Source organism: Chaetodon auriga, chromosome 15 (assembly GCF_051107435.1).
Source record: "Chaetodon auriga isolate fChaAug3 chromosome 15, fChaAug3.hap1, whole genome shotgun sequence".
NCBI classification, from domain to species: domain Eukaryota; kingdom Metazoa; phylum Chordata; class Actinopteri; order Chaetodontiformes; family Chaetodontidae; genus Chaetodon; species Chaetodon auriga.
In genome coordinates this window covers 13,077,324-13,105,259 of record NC_135088.1, presented here as the reverse complement: position 1 = coordinate 13,105,259, position 27,936 = coordinate 13,077,324, and the positions used below count along the sequence as shown (strand labels likewise).

General features: G+C 41.3%; 2 protein-coding genes across 2 annotated transcripts; one reads left to right on the top strand and one right to left on the bottom strand.

Annotated features, from left to right (window-relative positions):
- The first annotated feature begins 985 nt into the window (after positions 1-985).
- On the top strand, positions 986-16,801 carry arhgap42a (Rho GTPase activating protein 42a). The gene is made up of 24 exons (XM_076751135.1): positions 986-1,552; positions 3,979-4,074; positions 4,183-4,244; positions 7,179-7,250; positions 9,154-9,255; positions 9,355-9,465; positions 10,173-10,277; positions 10,410-10,539; positions 10,700-10,800; positions 11,018-11,127; positions 11,251-11,329; positions 11,507-11,546; positions 11,675-11,737; positions 11,849-11,923; positions 12,034-12,118; positions 12,198-12,256; positions 12,388-12,493; positions 12,823-12,982; positions 13,077-13,227; positions 14,066-14,764; positions 14,849-15,011; positions 15,347-15,418; positions 15,512-15,591; positions 16,132-16,801. Exons 1-24 carry the CDS (start codon positions 1,399-1,401, stop codon positions 16,218-16,220), a joined length of 2,964 nt encoding a protein of 987 aa, XP_076607250.1. The 5' UTR covers positions 986-1,398; the 3' UTR covers positions 16,221-16,801.
- A 432-nt stretch (positions 16,802-17,233) lies between these two features.
- trpc6a (transient receptor potential cation channel, subfamily C, member 6a) lies at positions 17,234-26,543 on the bottom strand. The gene is made up of 14 exons (XM_076750549.1): positions 26,388-26,543; positions 24,780-25,108; positions 24,273-24,405; positions 23,590-23,890; positions 22,623-22,808; positions 21,824-21,988; positions 21,489-21,726; positions 21,175-21,402; positions 20,265-20,529; positions 18,989-19,184; positions 18,175-18,375; positions 17,917-17,976; positions 17,599-17,674; positions 17,234-17,501 (listed from the first exon to the last, which is right to left on the bottom strand). The coding sequence occupies exons 1-14, from the start codon at positions 26,525-26,527 to the stop codon at positions 17,374-17,376; spliced, it is 2,646 nt and encodes an 881-aa protein (XP_076606664.1). The 5' UTR covers positions 26,528-26,543; the 3' UTR covers positions 17,234-17,373.
- Between the last annotated feature and the right edge of the window lie 1,393 nt (positions 26,544-27,936).

Below are 27,936 nucleotides of genomic sequence, written 5' to 3'. Positions count from 1 at the left end.
TATAGTTTTTGTACGCTGTGGGCTGAGGGAGGTCAGACATCACTTTAACCTTATCACATACCTTCAGTCTTGTCTGTGCATATTTTCACCGCAGTATGTCAGTTCTCTTGAAATATATCCCTCTGTGCACAGCGACAGCTCATAACAAGTTAGAAGATTTTTTCCACTTAAATTCCATACAAAAGTTCCATGCACAAGATTAAAAAAGCAAAACAAAACAATAGATACCATTTTATAAACAATAATAAGCGATCTTAACTTGCATTTGCTAGTGAGATGTTTTCTTTTAGAGTATGTGAAAGTGTATACTGTCCCTCCAGTGACATACACCTTCATCTGTACTTTCTAAACTAAACTTTCTAATAGACACATCATTCACAGTTCAGCTTCTGTAGGCGATGTGTGCTTCTATTCAAATTTTTAAATATTTATATATTCGTTTTTCGCCATAGAAATCAACTGGTGGAATGGACAATTACTTGACCATTACTCCCATAATGCATTACACTTCAAGAGATGGCCACTTGTTTTCAGTGCTTCCACTTCAGATGCCACTTCAACTGCCATCATTTTTAACTCTTAACTGACTTCAAGCACTTACACTTCGACTGACTGACTGCTGCTTCTTTCATCACTCAGCATTGAAGTGGCAAACCAGCTATTTCCAGTTCTTAAACTACAACTGACTCTTCAATTCCTTTCACCACTTCCACCTCAGCTTTAACACTTCAACTGAATTTAGTGCTAGCCCTTCAACTGAATCTCTTTTCAGGACGTCCATTCTAACTGCCATTTTAGGCTTCTCTCAGAACTGCCACTTCAGCTTCTTTCATTGTCTAAAGTTCATTGACTTTAGTTTCTCAGAATTCACGTGTTATTACCATCCACAGACGTTAGAAAAGCTCCAGAAACAAAATTGGCTAACTTAGCACTGATTTCAGCACGCGCCAGTAGGAGTCTCCCGTTCCCATAGTAACAAGCCTTCATTCAGAGCCGTAGGAAGAGTTAGCAACACGGGCTTCGCCGACAGCGTTGATACGTCCGGTACTTTGCTCTGCTTCTTTCTTCTCGCTATTGTTGGTGTTTTCTGTATCAACTAAAAAGCCGCCAAGAAGTCAAGGGGACGCTGTATGTGAATTTATTGCTTTAACACGGTGAAAGAAGCAGCGCACAGCCCGTCGCATAGCCTAACTCAACTCTATCAGCCGCTCCGCTGTGTTGGAAGTGTCCGGAAGTTCTGAGGGAAAAAGTGAGCGAGGCATGAAAAAAAGGGAGCTGAAAGAAACCTCTGACCAACTTTCTCGGAGCACATTCAAACACTGTTTCCTCTCGTAAATCCCACCGAGGGGACCGTCATACTTAAGGTATCTTAAGTTATCTGTGTGCGTTCATTTATCGATGGGTCTACCGACGCTGGAGTTTAGTGATTCTTTCCTGGACAGCCCGCAGTTCAGAGAGCGACTGCAGTGCCATGAGATAGAGCTGGAGCGCACCAACAGGTTTATAAAAGACCTCATTAAAGATGGAAACATGCTCGTATCTGCACTCAGAAGTAAGTACACACTGGTTAATAACATGTTTTCGGGGTGAAAGTGCGTGTTGCAATAAGTTTCTTAATCAGTTGCACGGTCTTTTGCCTGATAACAGAGGGCAGCCCAAGGCCATCAGTTCAAACAGAGCCCGTGTTTAGCTTACATCAGACTTACTTAATAACTTGTTACATTTACTCGTGTTTGGGTGGTATGAGCAGCACAGTTAGGTAGGTAGTTACGGGGTTATGTCGAGACTATAGTCATGATAAAGACACTTTATTTATCTTCCCATGATAGGTTAGACCTTATATGTCTTTGTTTTTTTGTGCTATTTTGCAATAGAGAGAAACACCTTTCCAGCATAGATATGAGTTAAATGAAGAATGAATGTTTGTATTTGTCTGCAGGTTATTTTATGAGGCAGTGAGTAACCATTTAGCTTCAAAAGATTCATAAGGTGGTAAAAAAAAAAAAAATAAAAATGCCCATCTCGATTTCCCAGAGTCCATTGTGACTTCTTCAGATTGTTTTGTCTGACTAGTACTGCAAAACCCATAGATAGCCACTTTATGATTATGTAAAACAGACAACAGTGGCAGATCCTCACATCTTGAGAGGCATGAAACTTTTTTTTTAGCATTTGTATTTTATGAATAATAATAATTTAGAAATGAGTTACAGTACAGACCGTAGTGACAGACCATAGGGGCGTCAAGGGGCCCAGCAGCAGTTTTGGTCTAACTTGCAGGTTAATACAGTCATGATGCAGAAAGTGTTAACTAATAGATTAAGGTGCATTTACATGAAATGTGGCACGTTCTGATGTAGATTCTGTTTCTCCATTCTAAAACATCTCATTATTTGGTTGACAGGAAATCTGTCATAAAATGCAGGAGAGCATTTATCCTGGAAAGTTGTCTGTTTACCTGCTGCGCAGTTTGATGGTGGCTGTCATATTTATATATTATCAGCTGATGAAGGCTTTCAGTCACTTCAGACACACCTAGGCTTTGTGGCTGCCTGTGGTTTCTTTGGCTCACCTGCTGCTGCCCGCTGACACACACATTTAGTGTGTTCACTTAACCCTAACCACTCAGGAGTGAAACAGCCTGATCACTGCACTATTTACATTAACAGGTCCAACTGTGCACAGAACACTCAGTCACCAGAGCCACTGCAATATGATATTACCATGATACAGTGCTATTGCTGTTCATAATATGCAAACATGTATTTCCTTTTCTGACTGGAAACTTTCTTCCCAGTGGAAAGCCATTTCAAAGTCTAGTTTCCAGTGTGTTCATCTCACATGAGTGTTTTAAGTGGGATTTTCAATTGGACTAAACACTCTCATAAAAATAAGTAAAGCGTTCAAGTTTTGTCGCATCTGACCACAAACTGTGTGCGTCACTAAATGGAAACATACTGCAGATTGCAGTATGTAGGCTGCTGTACATATAATATTGAACTCAATTCAGTGCACATTTTAGATATTGAGAATTAAGGGCCAAATTATTTTTTGACTCTATAAATAACAGGTGTATTCACGTTAATACTAGCAGTGTTTGACGTACTGATGACAACTAAGCTTTTCTTTCTTCCAGGAGATAGTAATTAGAAGTACAACCCTGCTTTTCTCCTGTGTCTGTGAGCATGACTGATGTCAACAGACCTTTTACATCATCAGAAGATGTTAATAATGGTTTCATTTAGTTGTGAGTGCTGGCACGCAAAGGCCTGTCAATCAAGTCAGTCTGCGTCTTGCACTTTAAATACAATGTGGATAAAACTTAATTTAAGTTTCCAGCTGTCGTTCATAGTGCTTTTGTCTTTCATGTGTTGAATCTGACAGTTCTTTGTGCTGATAATCTGGTGTAAACTGCTGACTAAAGGACATTTTAATGGGTTTACTGTCCTTGCATGCAGTGCTGTGGTTGAAGTAGGGCCTTACAACGGCTGGCTTGGAGACCCAGTTTTGGGTGTGTGAGTGATAGAATGCAGTCATGTGGTGCCAAGTGTTCATGCACCTTAGACAATAAAAGGTGGTATTAAACTGTATCATTGGAGCGTTGTTTGGACATGTAAACACATTTGTCTGAGACTAAGGCTGTAAAGTGGAGTTTGTGGCAGGGTGTGGCAGTTTATTTACATCAGACTTTGACACCTCATGGCAGTGGATAATGTTCCAGAGTCTCAAAGGAAAATATTTTAGACGTTTATTATGGTAGGGAATAAGTGATGCTGCTTGTAGCCTGTATGGTGGAATGGGGAATGGGAGCATTATGATGCGTTGGACCAATAAAGGCAGTATCCAAATGCATGCCATGAGTGTTCTTGTGCATAATGTGGAAATAGTAAAATTGTGTCAGTTCTAAAGAAGTGACTACGATGATTAAATTGTTGTACCTGTTTTGGGTGACTGAATGAACTTCTCTGTTTTTCTCAGGTCTTTCTCTTGCTGTTCAGCGGTTCTCTCAGTCTCTACAGGAGTTCCAGTTTGAATGTATTGGAGATGCTGAGACTGATGATGAGATCAATATTGGTGAGATGAATATGTCCCTGATGATCTAGAAAACTAGGGGTTGAGACTGCAAATTGTGTAAAATATCATAAGTGTTTCCACATTTGAGGTGTCAAATTTCTTTTATAGCACAGTCCTTGAAGGAGTTCTCCCAGCTGTTGAGCACCATGGAAGAGGAAAGAAAGCGATTGGTAAGAAAATGTGTGTCTGTGTGTGTGTTTGAGAGAGAGAGACATAAAAACAGAAAACCCAAATGTCTTTATGCTGTATGTTTTTGAAAATAAGTTTCGAAATTCAGGACATTTTTTGGTTGTGACCTTGAAAGGAGGCCATTTTAAGTGAAGTTAAGATTAAAGGCTAGTGGTATACAGTAAATAGCTCTGCTAACATCTTAGAGTTACATTGCATTTTACACAAGGAAGGTGTGCTTAGCACTTTAAAGCTTTGTTGTTATTATTTGATTAGATGTATGTTAACTTTTTCTCTTCATCTTTATAAAGAAAGTTAACAGACAGCAAATTTGAATGTATATCAACAAAAGATTGTTTTTCTATTTATTCTATCAATTTTGGACATTTTCAGACTTTTCTTTGACTCTTTTCCATCCTTCTCTGCATAATTTACATAAAGAAAAGTGGTTGTGATTCAGATATATATCAGGAATAGAAACCACAGAATGAAATTATACAGAAACAGTTCTTCTTCTTCAAGGCATTTTGCTCTCAGTGACAATCTGTAAACACCATTAGACCAAAAGTTAATTCTAAACCAAACTTTGACCAAAAAAAATCAATATTGTGTTGCACCTTGGCTATTTCTGCTTCACTTCACAAGTGCATCATGTGCACAACTTTTCCTGAGTCACCAGAATGAAAGTTACAGTCTTTGTTAGGCACCTTCACTTGATGCACATCTTTGACTTGCTCTCAAGTTCCTGTCCTAATCGGGTTTTCCCACAAGTCTGATTCACACATTTGTTGGGAAAATGTTGTGTCAGGGGCAGTGAGTGCTCCATGGCGATTCAGAAAAACGTCTTTGAGTTACAGACCCTTCATCAACCAGAGCCCTTTGTGTGGGAGTGACTGGACTCTGGCACAGTCTGTGTGTAGACAAACCTCTGCGCATGTCCAATGTATGTGCATAGCACGTTACCGTATGCATAGCCCGCTGTGTGTGTGCGAATGTGCCTTTGTGGCTGTGTGCATGGTCTGGTTACAGAGGAACCATGTGGAACCTATTCTGCCAATTCCCCCGTGAGACTGTGAGCAGAGCCCTGACTGCCTGGGAAAGTCCATAAAGGATCCTGTGTGTGTGTGTGTGCGTGTGTGTTCGTGTGTGTGTCTGCTTTCTCTTTCTTTCTTTCTTTCTGCATGTGTATGTGTATTTTAATTGTATCCTTTTCTACTGCAACAATGCTGATAGCTCTGAACCTCTCTCGTACCATCATTATTGAGTTAAAGTGTAATTCCAGCAAATGGGAAATACCTGTTCAACCTGAAAGGACTACTATTGTGATTTGACAAAGCCCTTCAGTCTCTTAGTGTTCAGTTTCTTCCTGTATGTTATAATATGGTAAAAAAAAAAAAAAAAAAAGAAAAAAAGAAAAGAAAGAAAGAAAGAAAGAAAGAAAAAGAATAAAGAAAGTACAAAGAAAGCAGATCTTTCTATGGGTACTAGCCTGGTACTGAGCTAAAGTGAAGTGAAAGTAAAGTCATGATGCAGAACCGGGAAGCTATTTAGAGTCTATCGCTTAAATCAACTGGACAGAACAAAGCAAGACGTGACTGAGACTTGCAATATATGGACTCATGACTAAAGAGGACTGAGACCCAATATAAACACCGGAGCTCTGATAACCACTCTGTAACTTTCCTTACTGCTCGACTCAAGTCTCAAATCAACATCAAGTTTCACATACATGCTGAAGAGTCAGCTGCAAAAACATTGCCACAATTCTACCATAATTATTTGAGGTTTGAAGGTTTTCTAGCTGCACAGCTTCACTAGAACTATGTTCTAGTCTTGGCTGGTATTGAAAGACTTTACATTAGCACTACCTAATCTGTAGTGTTGTTACTAATACTGGCAGAAAAGCTGCTGTTTCGCCCATGTTCTATTTTTATGTATACAATAATTGGATGTATTGTCATGAAATGTTATACAGACATTCACGGCGCCCAGAGGATGCATTCTAGTCATCATGGTGATCCTTGGATGTTTCCCCAGATGCAACCATGAGGTTCACTTATCTGTTTTTTAATGAAATAATTCAACCATCAGATGGGTTGCAATTAAATTTGGTACACACACATTCATGTCTCACTGATAGCTTTGCTGATCCCCTGAGATTCCTTCTAGAACCATCATGTGATAAAACCTTTAATTTGTCCAGTAATTCTGCTTATGGGCACTAATGACATTCCCATTAGCCTCAGCTGTACTGTGTGTTAAATGCTAGCTTGCTAACGCTCTGAAATGAGCTGGTGAAAATAGTAAACATTTTACCTTCTTAACATCAGCATTCCTACATTGTCAGCATAATAGTATTTAGCTTAGAGCACTGCTATATCTCATACAGCCTCACAGAGCATTTAGCATGGCTGTAAACTCTTAATCTTGTTTTGTATGACATGGATAACAAGCGTGATCACATTGCTCAGGGGATAATAAGCATAAAGTCATAAACCTACTGTTGCTTGGTTTTTGCTAGGTGTTACCATGACCTGGGGATATTTGGACAGTTATCTTAGGTGTTCAATCTTGAGCTTTTTGGTATGTAAACAGGAAGTAAGTAAAGCACAGGTACAATATATCAATTGAGAGGGATTGAATTCCTGAGGTCAGCTGTTTCAGTTTGAACCCTGTTCCCTTGCACAAACATTTGCAGACTTTGACACCCCTGTATCTCATCTTTGTCTCTTTTCAACAAAATTGTCATAAAAATAAAAGACAAGCATCCATTGATTGATCAGATTTGACAAAACTTATTTTAACAGGCGACACCAGCAGGCTCCATGGACCAGTGATTGAGCTGTTGTGTATTTTTGTTCTTGTTGTTGTTGCTGGTCTTGGTATTTACTGTTATGACACACTGAACTGACTGCTGTGTTTTTTTCCCCTCTCAGATCCAGAACGCTGATGACGTGTTGATCTCACCACTGGAGAGGTTCCGCAAGGAGCAGATTGGAGCTGTCAAGGTATATCTGCATCTGAGCAGATTATTAACACGAAGTAACGGAACCAGTTAACCTTTGCTTTGACTCTGTTTTACATAGAAGAACCACAGGTGATATTCAAAACACCACAGTCTCTGCTTAGGCTAATATGGAAAGTTCAGTTCATTAAGCACGTCACGTTCATTAGCTATTTAACACTGTGGGTGGTGATCAGACAGATTATCCTGCTCTCCTCTGGTCTGAGTCAGTGGACAGAGAATCCAATTTGTTCAGATATACGATGGATCACAGTCCAGTGTCAGTAACAAGGTCGTGGGAACGGACGCTGGGAGGGAAGACAGGGAGCGCGTCACAGACAGAGACACAGTTGAACTCAGTGAGGCAGTATAAACACAAGTGAGTCTGGTGTCTAGTTTCAACAGCTGTCTCAAGTCTTATAATTCAGTTTATCTCATTTTTTTTCTCTTCACTATCTCTCAGACTGAAATAAACAGCAGAGATAGCATATTCGTGCAGTGGGTAAAAAAAAAATAGAGCCAGTGTGTGACTAACCCTGAAATTGAAATCACAGCTCACTTCTAAGAGTTGATCGAAGCAACTCCTCCGCCTGTAGAATGTAGCAGGAGTGTGTGAGCAGTACATCCACACACTGATGTTGTTGAGCAAGAAAGAGTGGTTGGATATGTGGCGTTTGGAGCTGCAGCTGTTCTGGAAAAAAAACCGTCGTCCTAAATATTTTGGCAGTGTCTCTTCATTTAATTATTAATGGTCCCGCTGCACTTCCTCTTAGATTTTTGGTCCATCAAAGCTGATAAGCTCATCCCAAGAATCATCTGAACTTCTGTCACGTGTGAAAGCTCAGATACAGAGATGTTGTGCAGGTTTTGACAGGGTTCCAGCAAGCTCACTGCAGATTTGTGGCATTTTGATATTTTTAGCCACAGGGAGTTTTAGCAGCAGGGTTCTGGCGATGGCAGTGGCAGTCTGAAGGTCAGTTGGTTGGAACATTACTTTGGTCCAGACTGAAATAACTTAACACTAATTGAATGGACCTCCATGAAATTCATGTTCCCCACAGAATAAATCTTTCTAACTTTGGTGATCCCTTAACTTTTCCTGTAGGGCCATCACAAGTTTCATATTTGTGATTCAGAATGAAATATCTTCACAATTACTGGAGGGATTTCTGGGAAATTTGCTGCAGTTATGAGTCAGTTTATGATCAGATACCTGCAAAACTTATGACATCAGTTTCAGCTGTACCTTGTGGACACTAACAGACTGAACTAAGATGGTGTACATGGAGAATACCTGTTAAACATCAGTATGTCAGCATAGTCACAGTGCACATGTCAGCATACACTACTTTTCCTAAAGTAAGTGCAGCCTCAGAGAGATGCTGACGAGGCTGTAAACTAGTCTTGAGAGTCTCATCAACCTCAGCTGTAGTTGATGTGTTAAATGCTAATTGTCAGGCACTGACATGCTAATAGGCTAAATAAAGATGGTAAACATGGTTAACATTTTAACTGCTAAGCATCAGTATATTAGCATTTTCATTGTGAACATGTTAGCATGCTGATATTAGCATTTTCCTCAGCACCACTGCCTCACACACAGCCTCACAAAGCTGCTATTATGGCTGCAGACTCTTACATCTCTTTATTTACGGATTAGCGTACTTCCAAACTAGTTTTCAAACCGCAATACTTTCTGAGTACTGTTTGAATTGTGGTGGCAGTACAGTATTATTGAAAACAAACAGGAACAGAAATCAAGCATGAGATCTATTCAAGCAGTGTAAATATGAAATTCTATGTTATGTAAAAAAGGTGAATTTCACGATCTTTCTTAGCAGATGTAAACTTCATATGTTTGCTTTTATTTATTGCTCGTGTCCTCTCCATATCCCCATTTTCCTCAGGAAGGAAAGAAGCAGTTTGACAAGGAGACAGAGAGGTACTACTCTGTTCTGGAGAAACACCTCAGCGTGTCCCCCAGAAAGAAGGAATCGCATCTACACGAGGTAAACTGTCCAATTCCTAGAGATGCACACCAAGTTCCTCCCACACGTGTTAGGTAATAATAAAGTACTGTATGTGTGTTGTTGCTGTTTTTGTTGCAGGCTGATTCACAGATGAGTAAGGACAGGCAGGTTTTTTATGATGCATCGCTGCAGTATGTCTTCAAGATCCAAGAAGTGCAGGAGAGAAAGAAGTTTGAATTTGTGGAGCCAGTGAGTTCACACACACACACACACACACACACACACACACACACACACACACTGTGATGATGTTTATATGCAACTTTAGCACGAATCAGTTGTTAATACTGGGATACACATTTACTTTGTAATACAGGAGGTTTTTGTCAGTGTCAGCCTTTTTGGTTTCTATGGGGAGTTTCGTTCCTTCGATTTTTCTGAGCTGCTGGGCCATCACAAATCTGACTAGTAGAGGGAAAACATTGTCACCAATACACAATGTTTCACCATAGTAAAATATGACTAACGAGTCTATTTTTTAAACAATGATGTAACGAAGTCATAATTGCAGCAAAGCCAATGACCGTGTGTGCATGTAGACGTGATCATGGAAAGACAGCTCAGCCATGTTCTGAAAAACACACATTACACACATTGTTTGGCTGGTGATGAAAATGTTTTAATGATAGATATCAGTAAAGCCCACTTCCTGTTGCTGTAGCAGCGCTTCCTGCATGGATATCTCTTCCGCCTGAGACAGAAGGGGAAACCCTTTGTTGTAAAGTAAACAAGAGCAGCCAACCAAACAACAGGCAGAGTTTGAGTTTTTCTCTGCTATAGAAACTATTTTGATTGATTGAGGAGATGACTGACAGTCGTTCTTTTGAAATCCTGTCAGTAGACTCCTAAGCCTCTAGCTAACATTCTTCCTGCGGATCTCTCTCTCTGCTCTTCAGTTATTAGCCTTCCTACAGGGTTTATTTACATTCTACCATGAGGGCTACGAGGTGGCCAGCGAGTTTGAACCCTACAAGCAGCAGCTTCAGTTCAACCTACAGAATGTAAGTGTGTGTATTTACCTTATAGACCCAATCTGCACCCGATTTTGTATGTTTGTTATAAATATGTATACAAGCCTCCTTTCAATGCAGTTTCTTATGCATATTGTGCATATCATCATGTCTGTTGATAAGGCTCGCAATAACTTTGAAAGTACGCGTGCTGAGGTTGAGAGGCTGATGAAGAGAATCCGGTCGGCAGAGGAAGACTTCAAAGCCCCAAGCTGCTTCACCATGGAGGGATATCTGTACATACAGGAGAAACGTGAGATACACAAAAACCATATCTTCCTATTCTTGTTCTCTCACTTGTGCTTTGAATAAAATCAGATCCCCGAATCACATAATCAGACTTAATTTTGTTAAAACACATACACTCACACACAAGTGCACCTGCATGAAAATGTGTGTCTTATATATTACAGGTCCACTGGGGAGTGTGTGGACCAGATACTACTGTACTTATCAAAAAAGCTCCAAGATGTTCACCATGAGCAACACAGAGTCCAGACCAGCTAGCAGACAGGTGAGCTGGTAGTGCACAGTGCCGTAGTTTTTATGTTTCCCACCTTCCACACAGCCAAATGTTTCTGTTCTAGCATTAAAATCCACCATGAAAATCACCACCATGGAAACCTGAGTTACATTTTTGTCATTCTGTAATGTTGTTGTAAGCAGAGGGTTTGTTTTGTGTTTGAGTTTGGCACAAATTGAAAAGTAGGAAATGTAATCTCTGTTAACAGAACGGCGTGGTGAATGGCACACCTGAGGCGTTCAGGCTGCGCTCGTGTGTCAGGAGGAAGAGGGATTCGATAGACAAACGCTTCTGCTTCGACATCGAGGTGGTGGAGAGGTGAGCGGGAAAGATCACTGAGAGGCTGTGTGTCCATTACACAAGACTGTCTCTGAAATAAATAAATTGAGATAAGGCTTTTTTGGATTGTGCGCAAGTAAAATGATCTGTCTTTCTCTGCAGACATGGCATCATCACCCTGCAAGCGCTCTCTGAGGCCAACAGGCGGCTGTGGATGGAGGCAATGGATGGAAAAGAACCTGTAAGAATATGTCCACCATGAAATTCAAAAACACTAAGGAGTAATTAGAAAGCAATGTTAGCCAACCTGCATGTGTTATCATACTATATTAACCATTGTTATATGTATTGTACTTTGTATTTCAAAGTATTGTTTGAAATGTCATCCTAAAACATCACCTACTCTATCTTTGTTCAGATTTACACTCTGCCTTCTTTGCTCAGCAAAAAAGAGGAGAGTAAGTACCCTAACTTGTGCTGTTCTTGATTTGCTTTTTCTTCACAAGATTCTATTTATTAACGTCCATTGATACAACTTTGTTATGTACAAGAAATGTAGATAAAGCTGTGAGTGTTCCTTTTACAGCATTTCTCAATGAAGCGGGCCTCAACTTTGTTAAGAAGTGTATCGAGCTCGTTGAAGCAAGAGGTATTCCTCCTCCTTAAAATGGTCATATGAGAGAAGTCAGTCTCATGAGTATTTATTGTATGTATTGTTGATGTATCATGTATGTTAAACCATGTCTGCACCTGTGTGTAGGCATTACCACCCTGGGACTGTACAGGACTGGAGGCGTCAACTCCAGAGTGCAGCGGTTGATGACGAGTGTGTTTGGTAAGAAACACCCTGCTTTCTTCTGTATGATGTTTGTCTGCAAGGGGTTGAATTATTCCAGCACATTGAACAGCAGGTGTATGTAAAAATCTGTCACTGCTCTCCTGTAGCATCCACAGCTCCCGCTGACATGCAGCTGGACCCAGACACCTGGGACAACAAGACCATCACCAGCGGCCTGAAGAATTATTTCAGGTAACATACAGTACAAAGCAGACTTTTTGAGTAACTCTCCTCATGAGTACTGAATTATTGATTTCTAATGTGTGTGCAGGTGTCTGGCAGAACCACTGCTGACCTACAGACTGCATAAAGAATTCATCAAGGCTGCAAGTAAGATCTTTTACTGCTTCTGTCAAAAAAAAAAGTGCTAGACACAATCTGAATTTACAAACAGAAGTACATAATGTCACCCTCACCACTGGATCACATCCCTCCCTCTGTACTCTGTCCTCTTTCCACAGAGTACGATGACCAGAAGCATAGAGTGAGAGCAATTCACGCACTTGTACATAAACTACCGGAAAAAAACAGAGCAATGTTGGACCTCTTAACCAGCCACCTCCACAAGTATGTACACATGAACACACACTGTGCTTTTATTGTTTCAGTGCCCTGAGAATGGCCCTTCTGCTTGGGAGCATCTTATTTTCCTAAAAACATGTTTGAAAATGCTTTAGCCAGTGATATTTTTCTAGATTCATGCAAATCCTCTTTTAGCAGAGGGGCATTTGCAGTGAAATCTTTCCGTATACAATTTTCTCGTATTTCTGTTGTACTACACAGTTTATTTAAACACTTATTTCTCTTATATGATATAAAGTATGCATGCTCATCGCCTGTGTGTGTGTGTGTGGGTGTGTGTGTGTGTGTGTGTGGGTGTGTGTGTGTGTCCACAGGGTGTCCTCTCACAGTGACCAGAACATGATGACTGTGTCCAACCTGGGGACGATCTTTGGCCCCACGTTGATGAGGTCTCTGGAAGAGACGGTGGCCGCCATGATGAACATCAAGTTTCAGAACATTGTGGTGGAGATTATCATTGAAAACCACCACAAGGTACACTTACAAATGCGTACACACACACACACACACACACACACACACACATTACATCCACACATCTGACATGTACACTGTATGTTCCTTCCAGATTTTCAATGAGGCCCCAGACTTGTCAGTGCCGTTACCTCAGGCCCCGTCCTCTCGGTCGACTCCTCGAAGGAGCAAGGCCATCTGTCTGTCATCAGGAAAGAGGAAGGCCCGCCTCTACTCTCCTGCTCTCTGCCTGGCAGACAACGACAGTGAGTTTATACTCCATTTATTTGACAGCTATACCTGTTAGTTGCATCTCAGATTGAGATATGCATTAAAAAACCTAAGATGTCCATGAAAAATATGTCTATAAGATGGAGCAGTTCCACCAAAGACTGATTTACCATCATGGCTTCATTAACTGGTTGAGGCCCCAACAGGTAAAATTATCCAGGTGTACCCATAGATTTTTAAAGGTCTCAGAGAGGAGCAACATTTACACTGAGGACTGAAGTTATTGCACACAAATAGAAAAAAACAAAAACATTTACCTTGTACTCAACACTGCAACTTACCTTTGAAGAAGAGTCTGCAGCCATGCCTGAGGCTTTGCTGTACAGGGGTGCTTTGAGCTGAATACTAACTTCTGTATGCTAACATGTGCAGGTCATGTTCACCATCTTAGTTACAGGGTTTTTTTTTTCTTCTGCTTGGGTTGATGGGAATATAATTAGTTTCCAGTCAGAGGAGAGTTATAGGAAAGGTTTTGCAATTCATCCTCTGGGATTCATGAATGTGTGTACCAAATCTCATGGTTGTGATATTTCAGTCTTGATCGAACTGGTGGATAAACAAGTAGAAACGACTGAGATACAAATGACTTGAGATGCGTCTTGTTCTCCTGGAGCCATTTTAATGTTTGTAGCTGTATTCATTATCATGGTATTCTTGGTTTTGTTTTGCTCCGTTCACTCTGATGTGATTGTAAAGCACTTAGCAGCTGCTTTGAAAAGGGCTGTATAAATTTATTGTTTTTGAATTGAGCTTCATGCCTCCATATTCACTCAGTCTCTCAGTTATGTGACTTGTTTCCCTTTCTCCCTCCAGGTGACACGTTCAGTAGCAGCCCCAGCACGACTCCGATGGGCAGCCGGGAGTCTCTGTCCTCACACTCCTCTGAAAAGAACGGATTGTCTCAGACTTCACCTCCGTCCTCTCCCGCCATCGAGCCAGGCTCGTCCTCCACAGCACAGGTGTCTCCTCCTGTGGCTTCCTCCTGCTCTCCGTCCCACAACTCCTCAAACGGGGATGATCAGAAGCACTCGACAGTCATCGCCGCCTCCCCTCATGTCACGCCCTCTTCTTCCAGGACTTCCTCCCAGCTGACTCCAGCTCAGCAAGCTTCCTCTGTGTCCTCCTCCATGTCCTCCTTACTTTCTGCAGAGAGGACTCTGTCAGTCAAAGAAAGCTCGACTGCCTCCTTGTCATCTGTGAAAGAGTCAAGATCTCCCTCTGTAGCCTCTTTGTCCTCCATCCAGCACTCTTCAGTGGAGCGCGCCTCCTCTCTCAGGGAGGGTCGACCGATGCAGAGAGTGTCATCTGTCTCCTCTCTGAAGAGCACTCATTCAGTGGGTGAAAAAAATGCCTCATCCACTGTGACAGAATCCAGAGTGACAAACTCTACCTCTCCTCAGCAGTGCAGAAAAACCTACAGGACTGCCTCCTCCTCCTCTTCCTCCTCCTCTTCATTATTTCCCTACCAGCTTTCCACATCTTCCTCTCTCACCTCCCTACACATCTCTGAGGGTGCGTACGTCTCTGTCGGATCACAGTGTGAAAAGTTCACTTCCCTGTTTATGTTCAGTTCTGAGTTCTTGTGTTCTGTTGCAGATTACAAAAGCTGTCATGGATCGGTACAGAGTCTTGTGTCACTGGAGCAACAAGACGCAACACGCAGACGGAAAACTTCACACATCCGCTGTGGCTCCGATGGGACGGCGAAACGCTCTGGAGCCACTACATCCAGCAACGGTTACCAAAAGCCTGGATCAGTGTGAGTGTCTCTAAAACTGCAGGTGCTCTGATCATACAGTTCTTTACTCTGTGCTTCAACCTTTGATCCACGATCTCAGAGAAGGGAACAACCAACGAAGTGAGCATCAAGGGGATCATTCTGACACATTTTAAGGAATTCCAGGAATTATTACTTGTTACTGATTGGGTCAATACCTGCCCACAATACAGTTTGTGCAGTTAGTTTTTAGATGCTGAGAGTGGGTTATTGAAACTAACTAACTCACTCTCTCTGTCTCTCTCTCTCTCTCAATAACAACTGGAACTTATCACAGGAAATGTATTCAGAGCCAATTTTGTGTTTGTGTGTTACAGATTATCAGTCAGGCTCCCGGAGCGTGAGAGTTCAGTGTTCTCCTCAGCATTAGACATATGTCCCTCAGGAAAGTAAGTTGATTTTGAGGTTGTTTATGACACAATCCTGCTGAAGTCACTTCCTAAATCACTCTTTTTACTGATTCAATCTGTTTTTTCTCCCAGGGAAGCAAAAGCTCTTTACTCCTGTGAGGCAGAGCACAGCCACGAGCTCAGTTTTCCACAGGGGGCGCTGTTCTCAAATGGTAAGAGAACCATGCACAGGTTTCATTTCCTGAGGGATTTTTGGCCCCATTTACATCTGGTATTAATTAATTTATATAGATGATGACATCTGATCCAAGGGTAATTCCGATACAAACAAATCCCCACAATCAACTCGTACTAAACTTCTTAGAATTTTTATTGCTTCCTATTTATTTTGTAATCTCTCTTTGAATTTCCCTAAAAATATTAAACTACTTTAAAAGTTAGATAAAATCTTTTCACCCACTTCATAGCAATGTAACACAGATGGATTTTGTGAAGAGTACTAAATAGATTGTATTCATTTATTATTTCTTTATTTTAACACATTTCCTGTAATTCAAAACATAATTCTTACATCTGGAAACTTCTGGACTAGAATTTAATTGCATTGTATTTTGAGTAACAGATAACCTTAAAGCAGGAAATTCATTCAACTCTAGTCTGAAATTTCCTGTAAGTCATTATATAAGATGAAAACAGATTGTTTTATACATGAAGGTCCTTGTGTTGACTTGCTGACTTGTTTGTGTCTGCAGTGTACCCATCTGTGGAACCAGGCTGGCTCCAGGCGACATACAAGGGCAAGACAGGCCTCATACCCGAAAACTACATCTTATACATGTGACGACCGATGATGTCATCACTGCATCACCGATTAACACAAAGATCTAACTTTGACTTTAGGGATCCACAGTGCAGTAATGCAGTAAAACTCTGTGCTGCTGAACAGATGTAATATATTTATTGTGTAACTGTGACGTTTGTTATCACTGAACTACTGGGGCAGGATATGAATGATGTAAGTACTGTATGTATACCTGACTACTGTATGTGAACCATGTTATTAACCTTCTTATAATACAGTCGATTAAAAATCGGACTTTTCTTCCATTCACATGTGACTTTTTCACTTTATCAACGTTAAGCTCCTATTTTATGTTCGTATTCAACAGTCTCACTGCAGTTATAAGAACCTTATGAATGCATGAAATGTGTCTGTAAGGTACACGAAAACACCATTTTTTTATCAGTGTTGGTAATTTACATGTTTGTAAGTGATCATATTAATGTTTTAACTGTGTGTCCAGAGCTAACCTGGAACAGTATGAGCTGGTGGTCAAAGACTGAATCCTGCCCTAACACCCTCTTCTGTCTGTCTGTCAGTTTTCAAGATGTCTAAATAAATATTTTAGCGGTTTGTATATGTAGATTCAGTTTATGTTTCTTACTATTTTGCAGGTTTCTTGTGCACTTTCCTCTAATAATTTAATTTTCACCTGAGAGATCCCTGTTACACCACACACCACTGTTCAAAACCAGAATGCTGATTCCTTTAATCATGCGTAATGTTCTAAATATGAGCACTGTATGTTAGTGTTGGCATGTTTTTGTCTTAGAAACAGAAGTAATCTGCTAATTGTATGTCCTTATATTTCTAAATGGTTTAACATGTGCATCTGCTAGTGAATGTTGTTTGTCCAGATTAAAATGATCATAATAGACTATTTTTGGATGGAGGGAGGGCAGAATGATCCCATAATCTCAAATTATCCAGATTAAGTTGGTTCTTTTCATGAGTTCCAAATCTGCACTTTGTGTGCATTATAAGCATATAAATCACACATAATCATGCAATTAGCAGTCTGCAATTTAATTTTATATTCACATACATACATTCTTATTTTATTGTATCAATGTTTGTACTCTATCTACATTCAATGACAGAGAACAGGCACTTTAAGTCTGTACAGTTCTATGTACAAATCGAGGCAGTGTTACTACGAAGGTGGACTGATCTCTCCCAGCCTCCTCAGCAGTCCGTCCAGTGTCTCCATGTTCTGTGATTTCTCCTCTAGCAGCTCATACCGCAGACTGGAGATGTCCTGCTTGATCTCTTTCAGCTCGCCTGAAGAAAAACGGAGAAGATGTGGCAGAAAAGAAACGCTTTAGGAGCATTATTTCTGAAATGCAGCGCAGTTTCAGTATCATTCTGTTGATTTCACCTTCAGTGATCTCGTCACTCTCTCTGTCTGCTTGGGCTTTGATGATGTAACGCTTGATCAGTCGCTTCATGATCTTCTGCAACCAGTGATGGAAAGAGGGTTCAAATTCTTTGAACAAGTACGGCTAACAATAGAATCATGAGAAAATATATAAAATATATGTGATTTAACAGTCGCACATGCAATTTTTTATGTGGATAAAATGATTTGCTTCGTATACAAAAGCTAATTCTGCTGAGTAACTAGAAAATACAGCTGCGACATAAATGTGGAGTAAATATTAAATTTTTTTTTTGAAGTCACAAAACACACACACACCTGATATCTGGTTGGGCTGGTAGAAGCACCGAATGAACCTGAATTTTTGCCTTCTCCGAGCTGAAAGATTAAGAGCATGAACAGAATTAAGACATTTATTAATCTTGTCTTCAGGTCTGAGGGGGAGCCTGTGGTGCAGCAGTGACTCCACTGGGTGGTGCTCAGACTCTGCCTTTATAGCTCCAGTAAATATCCTGTTTTTATGATTACTCCTGAGAAAGGATGAGGTGAGGTGTCCATGGAGTTGGAGTGTGCTACCTGGTTGAGCTGGGTCCCGGCTTTCTCCTCACTGTGACCTGCCACATACTGCAGGAGCAGGGACCTGATGGCCATGGCCAGTCCCAGGACAGATTTTGGACTGGGGACCAGGTTAAAGGGCACAGGGAGCGTCCGTCCCTCCTCAAAGTAGGAGAACCAGAGCTTGGCCCGTGCAAACTTCCACTCAACATCAGCATCATCCTAAAAAAAAAAAAGAGGGAAACCAAAAGGAAAAATGAGGAAAACAAACTGTAATTGCTTGAGTTTGATACACAGTCGTAATCAAATTGACCAGATTTACTGGAAATAATAGTCTGACATTTCAGTCTGTTTGCTTTCTCTCTATCTGTACACTAACTGTGCAGCTGAGACCAGCAGCCTGTTAGCTTAGCTTAGCACAAAGACTAGCCAGGAGTTACCCTCTATTTCCAGTCTTTGTGCTCAGCTTCTTTTTTATTTATTTTTTTTTTGTCTAGATGAAAGAAGATGTTTCTAGGTAGATTTTGTACATAAAATAGGAAAAGTTTTGCGCATGATTCATAGTTACAGTACATAATCCTCATCATTTGATATCACTTTTGTTAGATTTTAGATCAGAACGTACTCTTCAGAGTATGGTATTTTACTATTTTACTGTGGTGATATTGTTTTTTTTACCTCCATTTTTACACCTAGTTTAAGCTAAAAGCTGCAAACATATTCTAACTGCCTAACTGAGTCCTGTATGTGCTACATGTGAAGCTTTCTCAGGCGACTGTCCATAGTTGAGAGTGTTTATCTGAAGCATATGATGATTCACTATCTGACGACAAACCTCAATCTCCTGGAAGGAACTGTTGATCATGGCGATGAGCATGTTGAGCAGCACTATCACCATGGTAACGTTGTAAACCCCATACAGCACATAGCCAATGTTCTCGATGAATTTGTGTCCGTTATTGATCACGACAGACCTGACCTCGGACAGTCCAAATATAGCCCAGAACAACGTCTTGAAGCTCTCTTCCAGGCTGGATGGACACACAGAGGAGGAAATGGAGGGAGACACGAGGACAGTTATTTCTGAATGCAGACAAACCGTCAATCATCAGAGCGGAGACATTAAGGACGATCCGTGAGAAAAACAGCAGAAGATGAAAAATTCCGTTTTCTAACAGTGTTCACCCCAGTGTTTACATGACTGCTCACTAACTTCAAAGCATATCATACATTCTTAGATTAACTTACAAGCACCCATTGACATCCATTCATTTTACTAAAGTATGAAAATCAGCTTGCAGAGACTAAAGACTTTCTTAAGAAAGATAATCCATCATACCATATTTAGTTTTGCCTTTATTATAACTGTGTGAAAATGCAGTTGCAAAGCAGTGGTTCCCAACCAGGAGGTCAGGACCCCTGCAATGGGTGAAGAGGTCATATGATTAAAGGAAAGGCGAGCAATATTTGTTCTATTTTTTCTTACTTTTCTGTAATTCACTGTTATTTTGAATAGAAGATATAGTTTTTACTTCCTGTGAGAAATCACTTTTTGGTGGCACAGCTGAAAACACGTCCACACAAAGATCATAACCACATAGACACTGCTTCATTATAAAAGTCACAAAGTATTGTGTAGCACTCTTTTGGTGTATCTTTAGCAGTGCATTTAATTAAAGATGCTTTATTATCCACCATCCAAGGCCATGGCTGGATTAACCTTGAAGACAGATTTTGACACAGGCCACCTGTGACCCATCTGAAGGTTCATTTCATGATATTGTGTTTTGTGTTTTGATATGTTGATAGTATGCTTCAGTAGTGCATGTTTCCAAGCAAAGTTTTGATTTATCATAGCACCACATTCCACAAATTTTAGAAGTTTGGGATCTGAGGGGAGCGATTTTACCTGTTTGGTAATCGAACCATGATCAAAAAACTGTTCAAATAATGGATGAAATTTTGAATCTTGAGCAATCTTTAAGTCTATACAAGCTGATTTTCACAGCTGATGAATGTCATGATGCAGTGATGTTAAATGGACGGCTGCTGGAAGGGAAGAAAAGCCTGTGCGAGCTAATGCGTGTGTACTGTAAATGTGCACATCTCACGTGGTGAAGGCATCGTTCTGCTTCGCTCCCAGGTAGTAAGAGTACAGGTTGAACATGCCGATCATGAACGCCAGAAAGACCAAGATGAAGATGACCATGAACTTGAAGATGTCCTTGACGGTCCTCCCTAAAGAGATCTGCAGTGGGCCGAAGCTCTCATTGGCTGGGAGGATGTAAGCAATCCGAGAGAAGCTCAGCACCACCGCGACGGCGTACAGGCCCTCCGACACCAGCTGGGGATCTGACGGCAACCAGTCGATTCGTGCTACAAAAACAGAGCACAGTCAGCCTCAGCAATTCTGCTTTGACTTAAGATTTGAAAAGCAAGTTTTAGAGAGGAGGCTGCAGCTATGCTTAAGGCAGATTTAAGAGGATATTTTATTAATTTGGTTACATTAGGACACCATTAGCCATTTCACAGAGGATGTCTGTAACGCAGCCACTGGATCTCATCTTATTATTTTCATATATTATGCAGGAAAGAACACAAATATGTATTTATTTGTAAGCATTTTTTCCTAATATTAGCTTTTCTTATTAAATGTTGGGTAGTTTTACCTCTTCTGGCCTCTGGCAAATATCAAACACACATATGAGATCTGTGACTGACAGGGTGTAAGTAGACTATGTGTATTTTGAGGAGTCACAAGCCAAAAATGTTGGGAACCAAGTTAACTGTTACTCAGATTTCAAAAAAGCTACTTTTGTAGATTTGATGAGTCTAAAATTGGTCTGTTTTGCTTAACTTCAGGCTCAGGCAGAGACAGCTGGTGTTTGGCAGCCTCCAGTACGTCCAAAGCCAGCAGTCGTCGCAGCTCCAGTAGAACATGTGCTTGTATATACTGTATGTTTACACATGAAGTGCATGTATTTAAAGTGTGGTGGTCTGTTGGTGTGTGAGCATGCTCACCCAGTGTAAAGTAGTGTATCTCAGGAGGCAGTGTGACATTAATCAGTGTGGTGTAGTGTGCGTGTACATAGGTCTGGGCTAATTCAGCGAGTCTCAGAGTGGAGAAGCGGCAGCTGAAGGAGGCGAGGAAGATCGCCAGCATCCCAAAGTCCAGGAAGTTCCACGGTTCCAGCAGGTACTCCCCCGGCCCTTGACTCCAGATCTCCTTCACCTCAGCCCAGATCATACCTGCAGCAAGTCAAGTGGTGAAACACACAGGATGGCCGAATGTTTTTGATGAGGACTCTGCTCCGTCATGATCATCTAATGCTCACCCATGACCCATGAAATGATGAGGATCTCCATCCACGTGAAGGGTGTCGTGGTCATGCGGTAGAGCAACAGCGGGTCGAATTTGGGTCCTCCTGGGTGCTGATGGTGGGTCATGTTCGGCAACAGGGTGGTGCCCGCGAAACGGTCAGCAGCATTCAGGATCAGAAGACCCAGAAAAATTGTGAAGGATGAGGCGTGAGCTACGAACTTCATGAAGGGGCTTCGCATCACCCTCCCCACCTGAGCGAGAGGGATGAAACGACAGGAGGATGAGACAAAACATCCTGCTGGGAATTTCAGGCCAGCAAATAATAAACGTTGCATAAATGTTGCATACTCTGCTGCACGGAGCGATCCAGTAAGCCACAGCCAGTCCAGGCAGTCCTATAGCCACCGCCAGCACCACCAGCAGTTTGACAGCAGTGGTTTGTTGTCTGAGGCCGGGCAGATTCTCATACCAGATACTCAGCAGCTGCTGCTGGCAGTTAGGATGAGCCACAAACTGAAGGGTGTAGACATTACAGGGTGGGGAAAGGGTGGTGAGAGAGGCAGAAGATTACAATAAGAGTGCACGTAAATTGCAAATCAGTTTTCACTTCCTAGGTTGCTCTTTGGTGTTACAGACAGTCAGACTGGAGAAAATTGAGTGAGGATCAACATGGAAGTGATTGAAATTTGGTCGCTTTCACCTGTTCATTCATTTGTTGAGTTTGTTACCATCATGTAGAGATGTAGCTGAGAGCTGAAACTCTTTTGGAAACTCTTTCTTCTTCGCAATATCATGAAAAATACACATTATCAGTTTGACAACATCAGAGCGTTCATAGCTTCTCCTCTGGGATGGATCATCTGACATCAGAGTCAAACCACTGCATCTCAATCGAAGACCCTCACACCTAAAATCGCTCGGTCTTCATGAGTTTTTATTCATTGCCTCAGCTGCATTACAACATAAATGCAGAACTTTGACAGTGTTCACTTTTTTCTCCTACAGAAGGTCCCTGTGTGTGCTGCCTGGGAATTTCAGCGTATACAAAGAAAGAACTCCTTTGTTACATAATAATTATTCCTTATATGATGGATAACACAAGCGTTTTCATTCCTCTGTGTCATTGCCTATTTGTGGGTATACTAACCTTTTTGAGTTCATACTTGATGGCTAATTTGAGGCGTGTGAGGGAGGGGCGACCTGGTATATCATAGCTGTCTTCAGAGTCTGTTTCTCCGCTTAATATGGCGTCCACCTCCTCAGTGCTGCGACACAGATCCAGAAGGCCCACCACATAGTCTTTACACTGGCTCGACAGACAGCAGTAGTCGTTCTGCAAACAAAATGAGGAAACATGCAGCGGTGAGTGAAATATTTAAGATTTGTCTGAATTTTACATTGTCATTATTACAGTACAAACACAGTTGTTCACATTAGAAAAAAATTGCAAGAATTTCTGTATTCAAACAACAGCATCTGAGGCATCTGACCTCAGCATATAAGCTGGGGTTCTGTGGAAAATATATTTCTAGGTTTTAAGGGAAATATGGCCATCATTTGAAGAACCATAATGCCAACATTAAGATAGAGGTTTGCAGTCTGTATTGCTGTAGCCACATTTGCTTAAAATACCAAGATTTCACAATAAAATTGCCAGCTCTGGAAAATTTCTCCTCAAAACTGGTTATAAGTTATGACAGTGAGACATAAAATTGCTGATATAACCAGAAAAGTGGGCTTCATATTTGGTTTGTGTGAGCAGTGGATTTGGATTGATGCATTCAGTTCACTGTACAGTAAAAGCAGTATACTGTCCTATTGTAAGCCTCGACCCTCATCTGTTTCTGCTTCATTTCTTAAGGCTCATAAAATCTTGTGTAAGCTGGCAGTGTTTTCTGGCAGCTGGTTAGCAGCAACATGGCAAATACAGTTTTTGTGTACTTGACAATGAGCTGGTTTTCAGGGCACATGCACAGTCGCACTAACAGGACGTGAGCAGTGATTCCTGAAACTGAAAGGCAGACACATCTTGCTAAACTCTGTTTGCATCATTGTTTTTCTGTGTCCCAGTGTTCCTGGTGGTGATTCTCTTTGATATTTAACAACAGTTGTACCTTAAATTCTTTCTCAATATTAGCCAGCATGGCCAGTTCGTTGCTGAGCTCCAGGGCTGCCAGCACCGGGTCCTCATTGGAGAGGGAAAGGTAAGCAGGACTGGCGAGTCCTCTGTAGGCGTTGATCCTCGACCTTGAGTGGCTGAAGGAGTCAAACTGCTGCTGGTAGTTGCAGGAGTCGCAGCCACAGAAGTAATCATGAGGAGGATCGATGCGAGCCCCTTTACTCAGCAGGGTGTAAACTATCTCGTACTCCTGGCAGTGCGCTGCAAGGATCACTGGAGTAACATCATGAGAGAACCTGTGGGAGCGTACACACACATAAATAAGACTGGAGGCATTTACAGATGGTCGATCAAAGGCATCTATGAAACAGAAACATCTTTGTCCACATAAACACCATCAGGGTTTTATAGTTTTGTGTATCCATCACTATTATATTATTATATATAAATCGGCATCCACAGATGGAGCAAAGCCATGGGTGATGCATGATGCGGCAACTACAAAGACAGGAAGTCACTGGACTCAAGACTCTGACTCTGAATTTCAACCCATAATCTGTTACATAGAGCAAGCAAACAGCCATTTAGATATTTATTGCTCCGGTGCTGCTGTCACACTGTTGTCAGAGGGCGCAGTTGTTTCAGTTTCTCTATTTCTCTGCCTGTTAGCTGTCTTACCTTGTCCCGTCCTCATCATAAGCATAGAAGTCGTCCAACATGTCTGCCTGAGCTGGGCTCGCTGTCAGACGATGGGCATCTCTGAACGCTGGGTGACACAACAGGGCCTCGGTGATACGAACATAACCTTTACCTGCGGCACACAAACACAAAGAGAGCAAAGCTGGTGGTGTGTAGTATACCTCAGCATTTTTATTTATTGTTGTTGTGATGTCTCTACATGCACATAAAGTAACAACCATGAAAAAAATTAGCGCCTTAATCCAAACTCACAGGAAAGTCTTGCTGCTCATCACCCACTTACAGATACAGTAAAGGATGATTTACTGTATTGCAGTACTTTCACTTTGAGAAAGTCAGTGATGTTTAAGTAGGTTTTACTTGCTCAGATTGAAAATTTACCGCCTGGTGAGCAGTGCATCTTCAGCTTTCTGCCATGTGTGATTAACCCGTTCAATGTATTTCTGGCCTCTTGTATACATGCATTCACAAATGCACACATCTTACTTATGGCTAACAGGAGGGCGTCACCCACTCTGGACAAATCCTCCCTCCCCAGCAGCAGTTCTGTCACCTCCAGGTGTTCGTTGGCTACAGCCAGCTGCAATGCATTCTGGCCCATGTAGTCCACAGCGTTGACATTCAAGTTGGGAACTTGGAGCAGCATGCGCCGCACCTCTGGTATGTTGCCGTACTCAGCTGCCTCCAGGAAACGCTGCTCAACCTCTGACAGGCTGACTGAGGGAGTTGTGAACATGTAGGCCGGACCGCGAAGAGGCTGGCGACGTTTAACTGCACCGAGACGAGCCAAGAGCTGTCTCTCAGAGCTGCTGTGGCTGCCACGCAGATAGAAGACATAAACACAGTATACACTGTCATGTCCATATGGTAACATACACATGCACATGAAGCTTTTTGGAAACCACTCTTCTATTACTGTGATCCCAGCTCCACATCTTACAGCTAAGATATTTGCTTTTTAGTGGCTAATTGGATTCAGTCATTCAGAACAAATACAGCTTTCAACTCTCATCACAAGTGATCTGCTGCAAGCTTTTATTTGGCATAGTTTGGGGATATTTAAAACCCTTTAAGAAAAACCTCTGAAAAGATAAAAAAAAAATCTGTTGTTTTTATAATGTGAAATAGTGAGTAGTCTGATTTCTGGCAGGAAGAGATTAAAAATAATTTGATTACAGTAAAGATACACAGAGTGTCACTACAGTACAACACACCATAAGTCATAATCAAAAGAGGACCTTTTTATAGCTCTGGTATCAATATTAGATACTTGTCTTAAGCATTACTACAATCGGCTGTGTTTGGATAAAATTCTAAAAATAAATACAAATAGAGATAAAGTGTGCAAGTCAGGATGAAGTATAAAAGGAAATGCTAAGCTTTTAGCTCTGATGCAAAAAACCTACAAAGAATTCCACAAAAATACTTCTAAAGACATTAATGACACTATGCTGACGCTAACGCTATGCTGATTTATTGAGTGACAAAAAAACATCAGACAGTATAGTAGTGATTTTACAGTGTTGAGAGTTTTCAGAGATTAGACTGTTTCATAACCAAGCAGTAAACATGCCGTATAAATTAAGCCTACAAGAATCTGAATATATAATAAAAACACTAAAAATCTCATTTTGACCTCCATCAACTTGTTTTTTAACTTTAACTTGTTTCAAAATAACTATATGCCGTTACTATTAGATGATAAGAGGCTACTCACATGTAGCTTTAATTGGATTAATTGAAACTCTTATTTCATTGCCAGATCTTATTATCTTTATCAGCATAACAACATCCTATATTTCTTAATATTCTCTGCCATCCATTTCTGATGCAACCTGAAATTTTCGAGCCATACTTGTTTGATTATATACTGTAATTGTTCTACAATGTTAAATTCATATATAACTTTAACTGATACATATCCAGAAAGATCAAGATGATGATAATCAAGCATGTTATGTTAAAATTCTGTAAAAATACTAAATGTTGTGTGGAATTGTACTGTTATTCTAACAGAACCTGCAGACTTCAACCCAACACACCTGGCCTCTACGTGCACATCTGGCTGAGTAGGGGATGTAATGAAAGACTTACCCAAGGCATCGTCCAGGGCAACAGCTCTCCTCTCCAAAGTCATCGTACATGAGGAGGTTGTCACGGCTCCGAGCCCTGGGGCTGTCGGTATAGCCCGCAGGTCGGCTGTTGTGATGAACCGCTGGCAGTCTGTGGTTCATCCCGGAGGTGATCTACAAGAGAGGGTCTGCTCCAGGTCCATATGAACGAGTAATCAAGCGTCTGTGGCATGATTCTCTCTCTCTCCCCCCTCTGTCTCCCTCCCCCTCTGTTTTTCTGTGTCCTTGAGAAAGAATGCATCCTTCTGGGTCCCACTGTACTTTTATCTCCAAGACTCATTGAACTTTACAGATGTGGAGGGCAGCTCAATGTTATGACTGAACACACTGAGGGTTACTGGTGATATGCAGCCATTTTTGCCTTAGTTGTTTCAGCTGAATCCACACTCTCGGAATTGTTCTGCATTAGTTTTGAGAATGCAGGCAAAAATTGAATAGATAAGCAAAAGCAGAATATTCATAACATATTGCCCTTTGCCAACCGGTTTCATGCTCAGGCTGTAAAAAGCTATTTTAATCCACAGTGTTTAGAGTACATGGGGAGTTTTGTCTCTCTGTGTGTGTGTGTGTGTGTGTGTGTGTGTGTGTGTGTGTGTGAGAGAGAGAGAGAGAGAGAGAGAGAGAGAGAGAGAGAGAGTGTGTGTGTGTGTGTGTGAGTACATGCATGCAGGAGTAACTGATGAACAGCAGATGAGATTCCTCAGGGTTTAAATTCCCAGCACACTTTGCTTCCTGTGTGCTCCCACTCTCTACTGATCCCTGTCCAGTGTGGGAAAACGACTTCCCACTCTGAACACACACACCCACCCACACACACATCCACACACACATACACACACGCCCACGCGCACAAGTACATATACATATATATGATTTTAAGTATGCACACAAGTTTTTCCTCACCAGCAGGTCAAAAGTCAGAAAGTGAGGCGTCATGATATCAAGTGCTTCGCTCTTGTAGTCGCATGAGCATACACGCACACACATATACACACATACGTGTGTGTGTGTGTGTGTGTGTGTGGCAATGTATTCCTCATGTTGTGGGGACATAAATCTGTTTCCACACTCACATTGTTGGGACTCGCCTTCCTTATTAGGACAAAACGTGAGTCCCTGTGATGTAAATCATTAAATTTCAGGGTGACAACTGGGGTTAAGGTTTCGGTAAGGGTTAGGGTCAGGCAAGTAGTGGTTATGGTTCAGCTTAGGGAAAGCTTTCAGGAAATGAATGTAAGTATGTAATGTCCCTAAAAATGATGGAAATACAATTGTGTGTGTGTGTGTTTGTGTGTGTGTGTGTGTGTGTGTGTGTTAATGTATGTCTGTGATTTTAAGCATCCAAACAGGTATTTCTTCACCAGCAAGCAAAAGGTGAGTTACAGCACCCAGTGTTTCTCCCTTGAATTGACATGAGCACACACACATACATATGCACACACACACACACACACACACACTCTCACACACACACAGAGTCACTTGCATGCATTATTTTTAGCCTCATTCCT

Coding starts and splice junctions, on each gene's coding strand:
- arhgap42a (XM_076751135.1), top strand. CDS start 1,399: ATGGGTCTACCGACGCTGGAGTTTAGTGATTCTTTCCTGGACAGCCCG. Junction 9,256..9,354: donor AGGAATCGCATCTACACGAG/GTAAACTGTCCA, acceptor TTTTTGTTGCAG/GCTGATTCACAGATGAGTAA. Junction 12,983..13,076: donor TCATTGAAAACCACCACAAG/GTACACTTACAA, acceptor TGTTCCTTCCAG/ATTTTCAATGAGGCCCCAGA.
- trpc6a (XM_076750549.1), bottom strand. CDS start 26,527: ATGAACCACAGACTGCCAGCGGTTCATCACAACAGCCGACCTGCGGGC. Junction 23,891..24,272: donor TATGATGAGGACGGGACAAG/GTAAGACAGCTA, acceptor ACGCTCCCACAG/GTTCTCTCATGATGTTACTC. Junction 18,376..18,988: donor GTTCCTTCCAGGAGATTGAG/GTTTGTCGTCAG, acceptor TTTTTTTTTTAG/GATGATGCTGATGTTGAGTG.